The 13,293-nt window shown below is 36.6% G+C and overlaps 1 protein-coding gene across 1 annotated transcript in view; it reads left to right on the top strand.

Annotated features, from left to right (window-relative positions):
• The window catches only part of LOC140155801 (uncharacterized), a 64,304-nt gene that overhangs the window by 39,208 nt on the left and 11,803 nt on the right, over nucleotides 1-13,293 (top strand). Inside the window, exons 11-17 of the mRNA XM_072178772.1 lie at nucleotides 1,984-2,088; nucleotides 4,403-4,639; nucleotides 5,167-5,271; nucleotides 5,700-5,924; nucleotides 7,244-7,348; nucleotides 7,822-8,043; nucleotides 8,378-8,533. Coding sequence (XP_072034873.1) covers nucleotides 1,984-2,088; nucleotides 4,403-4,639; nucleotides 5,167-5,271; nucleotides 5,700-5,924; nucleotides 7,244-7,348; nucleotides 7,822-8,043; nucleotides 8,378-8,533 — 1,155 coding nt within the window. The remainder of the gene's footprint in view (nucleotides 1-1,983; nucleotides 2,089-4,402; nucleotides 4,640-5,166; nucleotides 5,272-5,699; nucleotides 5,925-7,243; nucleotides 7,349-7,821; nucleotides 8,044-8,377; nucleotides 8,534-13,293) is intronic.

Below are 13,293 nucleotides of genomic sequence, written 5' to 3'. Positions count from 1 at the left end.
CCCGTAGCTTAAGATGAGATGACAGAGAGACAGGTTTCTAGATCGATTCCACGACCATTCATACCTATCACCTGTTTTATTGTTACCTTGTGGAGGCCAGACTTTTATTTGAATGATGGTGGCTCTGTCATGAGACCTGTCACGTCGTATTGAATACCAGGGAACCTTTATTATTATCGGGAATGGCCTGTCACACATGATCGCACACAAAGTCGTAGGCAATTTTTTGGTGGGACCTCATCGGCCCAGAACATATTGACCCAGGTCAGCATACCGCCATATCCTTCCCGACGACATGCTTAGTAGCCAAGTCCGTAGAAGAGTGGATCCACACACTATGTACACAAATAAACATTTGGCCACATTTTATTATACGATTAATACGAATTTATTAAACATGGTAAAAAATATTCTCTAGCAAATCGGTTATACGGTGGAACTGGTAGGCATATTATAAATTCGGGATATTAAATATCTTCCTGACCAGCCAGATCTGCGCATGGTCAAAGACGAAGATAGACGAGTATCAGACTAGACTACCCCGTAGTCCACTTGGCCATTGTGCATACTCTGGATATTGTATTTAAGCTTAAAACTCTGATTTAATTAATGTGTGCACAATTGATAGATTTTCACATCTGATCAGTCACCCTACTCCCTCTGTTTGTTAGCTTCCCAAGTGGACTACTGACATTGCCTTGCGGTTAAGATTTTTAACACGGGACTCTATGGAGAGTTAGGCCAATTTCTGGCCTAACTAAAATTGGGTATGATGTAATGCATCTTTAAATGGATCTGCCTTGTGATTGGTCGCCCATACCTCGCTATGGTTTAAATCGTCTGGGCCCGCGCCATTACCATTGCGGCGCTTTTGTGTAGACGCGAAAGTTAATCTCTCATCAAACATCTAGCGCTATCAATAAACTGGTAGATTCCAAAATCATAATTGTTCAGTATTAAAGTGAGCCGTTATAATTATGCAAGATAATGTTGCATTCAATTACTTTTATTGTCACTAATCGTCTGATATTTTAACTCTTTATGACCATTTTACTATTGAATACTTTAATTTTAATAAACATCAGTATAATTTTAAGTTCAAACAAATGGGTTCATCATGACTAATAATAACATATTTTTAATAAAATTCGACTATGGCATAGTCTAGTATCAGACCGACGCAAACTGGCTTAGTCTCCACATCAGCCAGTTTGGTTCCGCCCCTCCACAGGGAGCGTAACCTGTGTAGGAGACTCGGTCGGACCTGGTGGGACCTCATCTCTCCCCATCGATTGAAAAATTGTGATCTATATATAATCCCCGACATTGCTCTTATGAACTGACATCCATCTGTGAATACCCTCGGAATGTTACATCACAATTCTGTATTATAATTCAAGGTTTTTACACGTGTCTGTCATCGACTTGACAACAGGCACACCCCGGTACGAACAATTGTAACTTGTGGAAAATCGTGTTTATGACAAAATGATTAAAAAAATACTTTTAAGTATTGTTCTGTTAGTTTCTGTGTGGCACATCATAAATAGACAAGTGTTTTTTTACCCCTACCCACCTGTAGTAGCTTTATCCACGACTTAAATGATCAATATCCATTATTCATTGCCTCATGTTTTCATAATCATAATTCATTGCCTCTCATTAATTTCTTTGGGCATAGCCTTATTAGCATACTGAGGAAGGCTAATAATTAAAATTCGCTCGCTTTTTTCGGACAAAACACAATGAGGCTACAATGAAGTTTGAACATACTAGCGTATATTTTAAAAAAAACCTTACAAAGACCAATAAATTTATGTATTGTACTCAATCGATCTCAATTTGTATCATTATTATGTTTTAATAAATCCAAGTGTGTAAAATTTTGTGATCCAAAACATAATAATAATAAAAAATTTGATGCGATAATCACAAATTTACTCAAAACTTTTTCGATATTGTGTTTTTTAATTTACTGCACAGGTGAGTATGGTTTCCGACAACAAATGTACTTCACAAGTGCTGCTGATTCCTTTGTGACTGTGGATGTAACACGTGTGGGAAACACAGATGATAACGGAAGAGTGGGTAAGATAAATATATTAACGTTATTTAGCGACCACAACATTACTGTAGGTATTACTATTACATCATAGTGGTCATTTGGACTTTCAATCTGGTGTCTCGACCGATGGGAGCAAGTGTTTTCCTGTATGTCCAAGCCACACGCATGCGAGTAGTGGTGAAGGTGGTCTTCTTCCATATCAAAAGTCGGCCCCGGTCAATTTTGTTTTATATCGTGTTTAGAGCTTTAAAATGGTATATCATTTGACTTCAAATGATATCCAGAAGCGGGGTTATGATTTGTTGAACTCTGTTCCTTCAACAAAATGGTACCTGTTCGGTTCTACATGTTTCTCTTTTTGCCACATTGCTGGTAATAAAGTCATAATTGGCGGTCATTTCAAATCATCCCCAAGTCAACGAGGTTCAGGAATGTCCTCTCATTGTTAATTGTTGGTTATACATACCTAGACAAAATACAATGACAAAATGCAATTGTAACCCACCACAGGATTTAGCCAAAGCAGACAAAGACTAGAGCTATTTAATGATTCTATATAGAAATAGGTAGAAGATTATTATCCTCTTCAGCAATAGGATGGAAAAAATATCTTATCGACGGAAACGTTTACAATCCCAGCAAACACAAAACGTTTTCGACATCATTCGCAAAAGGTTGTAAAAGGTTGTCAGAAAACGTTTAAATGTCGGGTTATATAAAGGGTATATTAAGGGTATAAAACGTTTTCATAACATTCAAAATCATTTTTGATAATCTACTGCTCAGCAAACAAAAATGTTTTACAGAAAACGTTTAAATGTCGGGTTATATAAAGGGTATAAAAACGTTTTAATAACATTCGAAAAACATTTTTGAAAACTTGATACAAAATATTCTAAACAGAATGTTATTTTGGGGTTGAAAAAATGTTTTGCGAAAAATGTTTGCCCAAAATATTTGCAATAACATTTTAAAAACGTTTTCATGACCTTTATATAACCCGACATTTAAATGTTATTACAACGTTTTGAAAAAAATATTTTCAGAACATTTCTGTGTTTGCTGGGTGCAAATATTTTAACATAATGTTATTTAAGTGTTCACAAAATATTTGGCAAAAATGTTTGCAAAAATAGTTTACAATAACATTTTTGAAAACATTTTAAAGATATTGTTGAAGTGTTTTCATACAAAACGTTTTAAAACGTTTTCATTACCTTTATATAACCCGACATTTTAATGTTATTAAAACGTTTTTATGTAAACCAAAAGCCGAAATATAACTTATTAAAAACGTTTTTAAAACGTTTTTGTGTTTGCTGGGATTATAATGACAAAGTTGAACAAAATAGACAATTTTGCTGCACAGTCTCGCGTTGTTTACTGCATTTGCATTTAAAGGTACAGGACGACCACCCGCTATGCAGAAGGTCACTTCGAGACTTACTGTCTACAACCTGTTATGGCAGCGCGGAGGTGGTCACGTGCGTATTTATAAATACGTATTTATAAATATAGTCGAAGCATACTGCTGAATGTCTCCCACTTCTGACTCTACTTACAACACAAGTATCACTTTCAAGCTAATCACTTCCACTTTCCTAACTACAAAAAACTGTTCTCGAGACGCTGTATTCGATATCACGGTCCACTCTTTTGGAATTCATTCCCAGCTAGTAATTTCCAAACCGCACTACTTAGTACTAATATTTTCAAATCATCTCATGTCATTCTAATTGTTCTCCGCCTTGTCACTTTACTTCCTTTCCTACTTTTGCACCTTTCATTCATATTCTCATAACATTTTTCTAAATATCGGTCTTCCCTCTCCATCCGTTGTTGAGCCCCAAATTACCTTCTTTGCTGATCATGCTGATTGCGTCGTTTCCTTTTCCTTGTTTTGTCGATATTTGGATATTTATTTTCTAATCCCAATCTGAGCTTTCACACACAGTCCACTTTATTACTTCCCCGCCTTTCACAACACCTATAATTCTCAGTTCTTTTTACTATCTCGTCTCAATATGTCATGCCGAGACTTCCTGGAGCTATGTCTTTGCATGTGTCACCAGCCTGTCCTAGTCCTGTCTTGTCATGTCGTGTTTTAATAATTTATAGATGTAAACAGTTGTGGTTTTCTTCTCATTGACTTATCTCACACCCGGATCTTACAGTTTGCTTTTCATGTAAAGGGGCTCCTCAAGTTCCCCGTGAGTTTAACGCCCCTTTGCCCCATTTTTGTATTTGATCTTCTTGGATTATTTCTTTGCTGAAATAAAAATATATATTCTTTTTTACTTACATGTAGTACACTTTTGTTTGTTTTAATCCATATAGAACTAAGTACACAAGATGGCACAGCAATTACAGGTATAAATTACATGAGCCTGTCAAATTATGGGGTGGCTTTCGCTGCAGGAGACAATGTCAATTCAGTCCGGATTGACTTGTCCAGTGTGTCCAGTGATAAGACATTCTCATCATTCAAGGTGTGTCTGATGAATCCTACTGCAGGAGTTATCGCTGCTGTGGATTGTACCGTGGTTGTGATCGAAGGCGGAGATAGTAGTATCTGTAAGTATTTGTAAATGCTTAAATTAATATGTTTTTGGAAAAAAGTACCCTGAATGCCCCTTTATTTTCTATCCTGGTTTTCTATATGGCAAGGTTCTAGCATCCTCTTTGTAGGGTAGGGTTCACCAGATATCCATATTATGGTCAGGTCAGGTCAAATTTAAAGTTGCTCCAATCGGGCTGTAACTCAAGAGAAATGATTACTGGAACTTCAGGAGTATGAAACGGCAAAGGTCATCCGAGGTCAAAGATCAGGTCAAATTGGAAGTTGCTCCGATCGAGCTGTAACTGGTCCCTGAAAATGGTCCCTGAAACTTCGGGAGTATGAAACCGTAAAACATCAACCTGAAGTAACCCAAGGTCAAAGGTCATACGAGCTTGAAATGGGCCTGATTGTGCTTAAACTTGATGTGAGGGAAACATGAAAACGTCAAGATGATGCTTAAAATGGTCAAATGAGGTCAGATGTCGCTACCTGATATTCGTGGCTTTTGAGCCACAGTAGCTCTAGTTTTTGTTTCTTGCAGCTGAAGTGTCATTTTGTCCAGATACATATGGAGTAAAGGAAGGTGATAATACACTCAATGTTACATTGATACGAAAAGGTTATGTAGGAAATGCAGTAAGGGTGGGTAAGTAATGAAAATGTACTCAATATATATCATGTATATAGATGCTACTCTAATTATCAGGATGCTAAAAAATCTGTACTACAGTCCTGAATTAGTTGATAAATGTATAATACGATTTATTAGGTTTTTTATTCCGATATATAAATACGAATATTTTTAATATGAAGATTCAATTTTTGTATACTGGAAGTAGATGGTAGCATAACTCTTGCTTTGGATTATTCACGCAAGGATCTTTAAAAATGTTACTTGGCTGTGTTTTTCATACTTTTTTTAACCCATCTAAATTACTGAACAATAAAATTTAACTTTGGTCTTAGAGTATTAAATTTAGCGCTAAATTATGTTCAGTTTATTCAACGAATTCGAAACCAGGGATTGAAACAAGGCTTTTAACCTAACAACAAGTGGTATTCTATTAACTACAGAGGTGTTTACATGTGATGTAACTGCATTGGAAGGCGAAGACTACACAAAACAGAATCGGTTCCTCAACTTCATTGAAGGAGAGCGAAGTGTTAATTTTCAGTTGGTAGTTAGCGATGATCTTTTAATAGAAGGAATAGAAACACTGCAACTTAAAATGCGCAATCTTACTGGAACAACACTAGGAAAGCCAAATGTAGCGACCATCTTTCTCGAAGATGATGATGGTAAGAATAACAAGCGCAACGGTGTCAAGATTAAAATTCTACGGTCTCTTACGGTGTCTGTCATGTAAGAATTTAGAACGTTTTCATTGTATTTTTTCAAGTCAGTTGTTTGCAGACTTGCTACACCTTTGGCTGTATATTAATTAAAAGGGCATTTCTTGATCCACAGCCTCATCCCATCCCCCCACTTTTCTCAAAAAAAGTTGAGATTTTTATACCTACATAATGTGTATGTACCAACATTTCTTGCAGATTAATTCGTTTAGTTAGCAAAAATATCGTCAAATTTGAATTTACAACAGTGGCCTATGGAGCAGTGTAATACACATAATCATGCATAACTCGCGAACGCAAAATCGGAATCAACTGAAATTTTGGGAATAAGCTTTTTTCGTGGATATCTACTGAAAATGTCATAAAAGAAGATCCTAGGATCACGAAATCCTCCTTTAAGTAATGTGTAATTTCGTACTTTATCATAGAATTCAAAGATCTTTTCAAAAGAGGATGATCAGGTTTCATCATTATGACCAAAAGCTACAGCTATTTCCACTTCAGTTGAGTGAACTTGACCCTACTCCCCATCTATCTATGAAGTGTCATGCCGGTTTTAATATGTGATGTGCATTAAGGCCCCTTAATAGTTTTTATTTCAAATGAGGGAATGTTCTTAGTCATCCAGTAGTTTTAAACAAAGTTTTGGAATTTAATCAAATACTGCTTACTTTTTGCAATTTTGCGACGTTGCGTCTGGAACCACCAGACTTCATCAGGCAACTGACCCGCTGGGCTAGTCACGTGATAGATGGCTAGGTATCGTCCAGATGGCCCGGTCCCCCTTTCTTGTTCAGTGATGGTTGCTCAATGCAACTCCCAAATGGCTTCTTTTATGCCTGGATCAGGAGGAACAATAGCATAGGAGAGGCATAAAAGAAGCTACTTGGGAGTGAATTGAGCAACCATCACTGAACAAGAAAGAGGGACTCCGCTTTAACTTATCTCATGCATGGGACCGGGCCATCTGGACAATACCTAGCCGTCTATCACGTGACCAGCCCAGCGGTTCAGTTGCCGTATGAAGTCTGGTGGTTCCAGACGTAACGTCGCAAAGTTGCAAAAACTAAGTTTCAATATTTGATTAAATTCCAAAACTCAATTTTCAGTTAACAGAGGCGTTTCTTTCTTTTTTCCTTTCTAAAAACGGTCAGACGCTCGCTGCCAGTGTTCGCTTTATTTTGCTGTAAATACTGTATTGTTATGTTTTATTGTATACGATTATTTTTAAGTGATGTGACGATTTGTTTTATTCTTATTTGCAGTGCAATACAGCTTTGTTACATCTGTGATCATTGATGAAAGTATGAATGGATCAGCTATAATTACTATATTAAGACAGGGATATCTTGGTAGAAGAACTATGATCAGTAAGTTCAGTAATTTCCCAATTGCTGCACTTAAGTTCTTAAGAACATTTGACACAGTTTTTTCCTCAAGAACTACAAAACAAATGAAACAAGACCGAGAAAAATTTCATTTTGAGCAACCAACCTGACTTTGTTTCAGTTTGTTTATTTTTCTAATCATGCTAGTCTAGGTTCTGTAGAGTAATTTGCTCAAGTCTTCTTTATCACATTTATATTGCAAAGATACATTTTGTATCCCATTTTCAACCAGGATATTGGTCTTGCTTGTTGCATGTATTATGGTGTTTCATTAGATTATTCCTTTTTTATCGTCAGATGCTAAGAAATGAAACTGCAGTAATGCGAATCTCCATGTGACTGCAGTTATTTATATTATATTTATTTTCGGGACAGCCATTTACAGCTTTCTCAAAGCATCATTAATTTGACAGATACAACTCTTGAGTTCACCTTATTATAATCGTCTCTTACAGGTTTCTCAACTGCTGACGATACAGCAGAAAGTGGCACTGATTATAAAAGTGTTACCATGCAAGTTATATTTGACGTCAACCAATCACATAAGCAAGTCGAAGTAGACATAATTGATGACGTGGTCGGAGAGCTAACAGAACACTTCCAAGTTTCACTGACTCCTGAGGAATCGTGTATAGTATGTACTGCAAGCGTGACCATCCTTGATAATGATGATATTGGTAAGCTTTTGTTATTCAATATCCCTAATACTTTGCACGGGCACTTTTATCATTTGTAGTTATCATTTGATTGTTGAACACTTTGTCAATAACTATAGAATACCATCTCCACCTTAACTCTCACTAACTCTAAAGCCTAACCTTAACACCCAACCACTATGCACTAATCCTAACCGTAACCCTAAATACGAACTCCATCAATTAAACGTAAACTGAAAGGCATGGCGCGGAGGGTATTCTGTAATTCAACTTTTTGCTTTAAATTTGGAAAAGGTTGGCTTGAAAAGTATTTACAATATTTGCAAACGTTGTTTATAATTTTGTCTTTTTCCAGATATTAATGAGTGTGAGATAGTTCCACCTGTCTGTGCCGACGATTTTGAATGTGTCAATTTGATAGGATCTCTGGCAGTTCCTGGAGGTTTTGAATGTGACTGTTCATGGCCTGGTGTTTTAATACCAGGCGGAACAAGAACAATATGTCGGCGAGGTGAGTATAATATCAACTTTAAGGGAGCGCACCACCATTAAGGGGGTACTACACCCCTGCCTAATTTTGTGCCTATTTTTGCATTTTTCTCAAAAATTATAGCGCATTGGTGACAAGTAAGATATGTATATTATAGTGGCAAGGACTACAATACTGCACTGGAAATTTTATTTCAACACAGACAACAGTTGTGGAGTTACAGTAAAAAATGAGGGAAAACCAATATTTGATTAATAAATCAATAACTACTTGCCTTGAGTTGCTGAATTTTCAGTGCAGTAGTTGAAGTCTTTGCCCCTATAATATATATATCTTACTTATCACCAATGCACTATAATTTTTGAGAAAAATGCAAAAATAGGCACAAAATTGACCAGGGGTGTAGTACTCCCTTAAACGCGCCCATTGAAATACACGGTAAAAGGCCTACATTTGGATCTGGTTTTGGCACTTGAATTACGTATTTCAACTATAAAGCCTGGTATCAAATTAAAGCTGATCATAATGTAGAATATTATTCTTTAAACGGAATATATTGCTAACCACCGACTTTTTTTGTTATTTTGCAACAAAGAAAAATTGTGCAAATTCAACCCTAAAAAATCACTCAATTTTGGAAACCGGACGTTGTCCAAATTCGCGCCAGAACTTCAACTCTGAAATAAAAATTTAGGAATTTTTCTCAAATTTGGTCATGCATACACTTGTCGGAAGCAAATGAGCTGAAAATGGGCAAGATTTGACTATACGTTTAGAAAATAAAGCCGCAACAAGCTCAAATAAGCGGTGGACTATTTTAACCGAATTTCACTGGTACATAAATCGTGGAGTGATTTGGTGGTGCGCCCTCTTAAAGGGTCTCTTGAAGGGTTTCTTGGCTATCATTGATGAAGATAGGGTATCTTTGATAGGATAAGATGGGCATGATCATGCGTACAGTAGGGTTCAATGCCCCAGTAAAAGTTACCAGAACTCTTTATAGTTCCCTGATCAGGAGTGATCTTGAGTATGGTAGCTGTCTTTGGAGCGGTACATCCAAAGACGAGCTACCAAATTCATTTTACATTATCCTGATCAGGATTATAAGGAGAGGCTTACCAATTTGGACTTACTTCCCCTTACTCTCAGGAGAGACAAAAGCGATCTCTGGTTTTTTACAGATGTAGGAGGGTCACTATAATATTAATGTCAATAATTATGTTAAATTCAGCCAAGGGAATGGGAAGGACCATCCCACCACTAGATTATCTTCCGATCCATTTAAACTCAAAATTCAACGTTGCAAAACCGAAGCGCACATGACTTTTTTTTTATTTTAATCGCATTGTGCAGCTTTGGAATCAGCTGCCTTTGTCTACAAGGACAGCCGGTTCCTTTTCTTCCTTCAAATCCGGGGTGGTTGCATTTTTGAATTCTCATTTTACTCAAAATTTGTGTTCTTTGAAAACATGCTCTTGGAGCTCTTACTGCAGATGCTCGAATTGCAGGCTTATTTAATTTGGGATGGGACTGTGATGGGGGTTTTTTCCAATAATTTGTTTTCATAAATCGAAAGGTGGGATGGTCCTAGAGGTGATTTTGCACCTGTTTGTCCCATTCTTTTCGCTGGCATTTTATTCTTTACTTTGTCTTGATTATTAGTATGTGCAATATTTATATAATATATTTATCTTTGTAATTGTATATGAGCCAGTGATGAAGCATAATAAATAAATAAATAAAATAAATAAATAAATAGATATCTTCTAGGCCCAGACGGTTTTTGAATCTGCCTGTCGTCTTATAAAAGCACATGTTAGAAATGCAAGTATTTTAATTTTATCTCTTTACAACCTTAACATGAGAAAGTGCCCATAGTCTTCCCATTCTTAGAAGAGCGTGGTCAAAATGACCCCGTAAGTAGTCAACAATACACATTACCCCAAAATATTGTAGTTAATGTTGACCCTATAATGCAAGCGTTTATAATGTTTGTAGCAACCACCAAGCTATATTGTTAAAATATGTGTTGTTGGTTCTGATCTTGTTCGTGAGCGGATAACATGGTTACACGTTTATTTTTCCGCCATAGCGGTTAACCCTCAATTTACACTTGATTTTAGGTGTAATTTGTTTTGGGTCCAATCACTGTCATGGATAGTTTGCAATATCTTTATAATATAATGATTGTTTGTACTAGATTTTTATTTTTGCGTCTCATATTTGAAAGAACCAATGTTTAATTGCAATATTTAGAAACCACAAACCAAAACTTGGCGATATGATGTACGAGATTGGGCTACGAGTATACATTTTACCAAGTTGGCAATCAGGGAATTTGATTCATTTTGAATATGCATGACTTTCTTGTGATGACCTTCAAGATGTGTCTATTTACAGATAAAAAGATAAGGTTGCTTATTCTACTTGAAGAGATTAGGCAGATATGAAATGTGCTAGATAGGTTTTTTTTATTCATGGATGAAATTTGCTGTAATCAACGAAATCTAGCGAATGACTCATTTTCAGTCAAGTTTGACACCCAACATAATCAAATTGGTTAAATTTTGACGAAAATACGATATTTTCTTTTGAATTAATACTTGTCCAATGAAATTCCAATTGGCCAAAGTTCCCTAAATATATGGTCACTTATACAACATATTACTGATTGAATTGAATTGGAACATACTAAACGCTTATTTTGTAAACAGACAATACTCTGTGGTTATTTATGGATGAAAACTAAAGAAAATCAATAAAATAATATATTAAACACACATTTTGTTTTGTCAACGATGAAAATCCGTTCACAAAGTTTTTAAGACCTATAATATTTGACATTAAAGTCTGCTGTTGCACAATAACTTCGCAATAACTCAGCAACCAATATATTCAGAAAATACAAGATTGGATTGAGTAATCAGTCTTTTTTGATTACAATGTGCTATACATTGGCAATACATATATTTAAAATAAAATTCCGTGCTTTTAAGGGATTGCGGGAGCCATGTTTTTTCACTTTTAGCCATTTAATTAAAAAAACTGTAGTGTACTAAACATTGGTAAATGGTAAAAGACAGAAAAGGCAACAAAAAAAGAAGAAGTTTGGAGTTATGAATGAGAGCGTTGACATGATTGGTGTAAGCGCGGAAATGTTGAAGGTCAGGTCAAGGTCATCCGAGGTGAATTCAGTATAGACTGTCAGATTGTCGTTCACAATTCTGCGCCAAAATGGTGTAAGGTCATCTGACATATCTGAGGTCGACAAAGTAGTGCTGGGTTGACACAATGTTCAAAGTCGTGTCAAGGTCATTTGATGTCAACTGAGCATTGATTGTCAGATTGTCGTAAATCACAATTAAGCGTCAAACCATCAAGGTCATAGATAATTAGAGTTTCTTGTATACAAATCCAAAATTTGGGTTGATGTTACGTACCTCAATGACAGTTTCGTGCTAAGACTTAGCACTTTCTCAAATTGACTGACCAATTCCTGCACCTTGACGGCTGCTTCCGGTTGGAGCTGACGTTGGTGGCGCTGTTAGGAGTTGGTCGTAGATGTGAGGTAGAAAGTAATTCCCCTCGTCTCTGTTGAGTGTTTTGGCCCCCCTCTTTCTTATCCAGATGGCTTCCTTTATGTGTCTTCTCTTTCTGTTCTGTTCTCTGTCTCTGATTTGTGATTCTTCCCATCCAATTACGTGATTGTCTTCTGCGACATGATCTGTTATAGCGGACTTGTTGTCCACCCCTGTAATGGATGCTTGTCTTTGAGATCTAGTATATGCTTTCTTTGAAGCTTTTTCCGCTTCGGTTTTATGTTCTTTGAGTCTAGTTCCAAACAGTCTGGCGGTTTCTCCAATGTATGTTTTGTCGCAATTGAGGTATGGGATCTCGTATACGCAGTCAGATGTTTGTGTGATGTCCCGCTTGTCTTTTGGGTGCACTAAAATATTTCTCAGCGTTTGGTGCCGGTGAGGTTTGAAGGCGGTGTTAATGCCGTGCTTCTTAAAGACCCGTCTCACGCGCTGGGAGAGCCCTTCTTTAAAAGGGAGGACTACCATTCCTCTGGATTTAGACTCTGATTGATCCTTGCTATGCGATTTATTTTTGCTTTGCGTTTGTTTAAAAGCCCATTCAGGGTAGCCGCACAACTTGAGAGCTTCTTTGATTTTGGCTTCTTCCTGTTTCTTATCTTCATCTTCTGTTACTACTTTGTCTTTCCTGTCCATGAGAGTGCGTATGACGCTAAGTTTGTGCTGTAGGGGGTGATGCGAATTGAAATGCAAATACTGATCGGTATGTGTCTTTTTGCGATATATGAGCAGTTTGATGGAGCCGTCCTGCTTTTTGACAATAAGGTCATATCAAGGTTAACAGTTACTGATAATAGATTGTTGGGATGTCATGAAACTTGGTTGATATGATCACACTTGATCAGAAAACATTCTTAAGGTCGTCTGAATATAGATTGTTGGACTGTCGTGAAACTCGGTGGATGTGATTTACATTGAGCCTTTTCTTACAAGTATTAATTAAATGTAGACCTATTTAGCACACATTTTTTCAATTGAGCTTTCAACATGAAAATTCTTGAGTATTTCCTAGTATGTCATTGGTGGTATTTACCAATAAATACCGATATTTCCCACCAGTTTAGTTGTGCCACACACAAAAATTACTAGCATTCCAAGTACTTTTCAATGCAAAATTATGAAACATGATCTTCATCCGCGGCTTTGTCTTTTTTTCACGGCAGTGAAATGATGCCACTTGCACCC

Source organism: Amphiura filiformis, chromosome 6 (genome assembly GCF_039555335.1).
Source record: "Amphiura filiformis chromosome 6, Afil_fr2py, whole genome shotgun sequence".
Taxonomy (NCBI): Eukaryota; Metazoa; Echinodermata; class Ophiuroidea; order Amphilepidida; family Amphiuridae; genus Amphiura; species Amphiura filiformis.
This window is presented reverse-complemented; position numbering and strand designations above follow the sequence as displayed.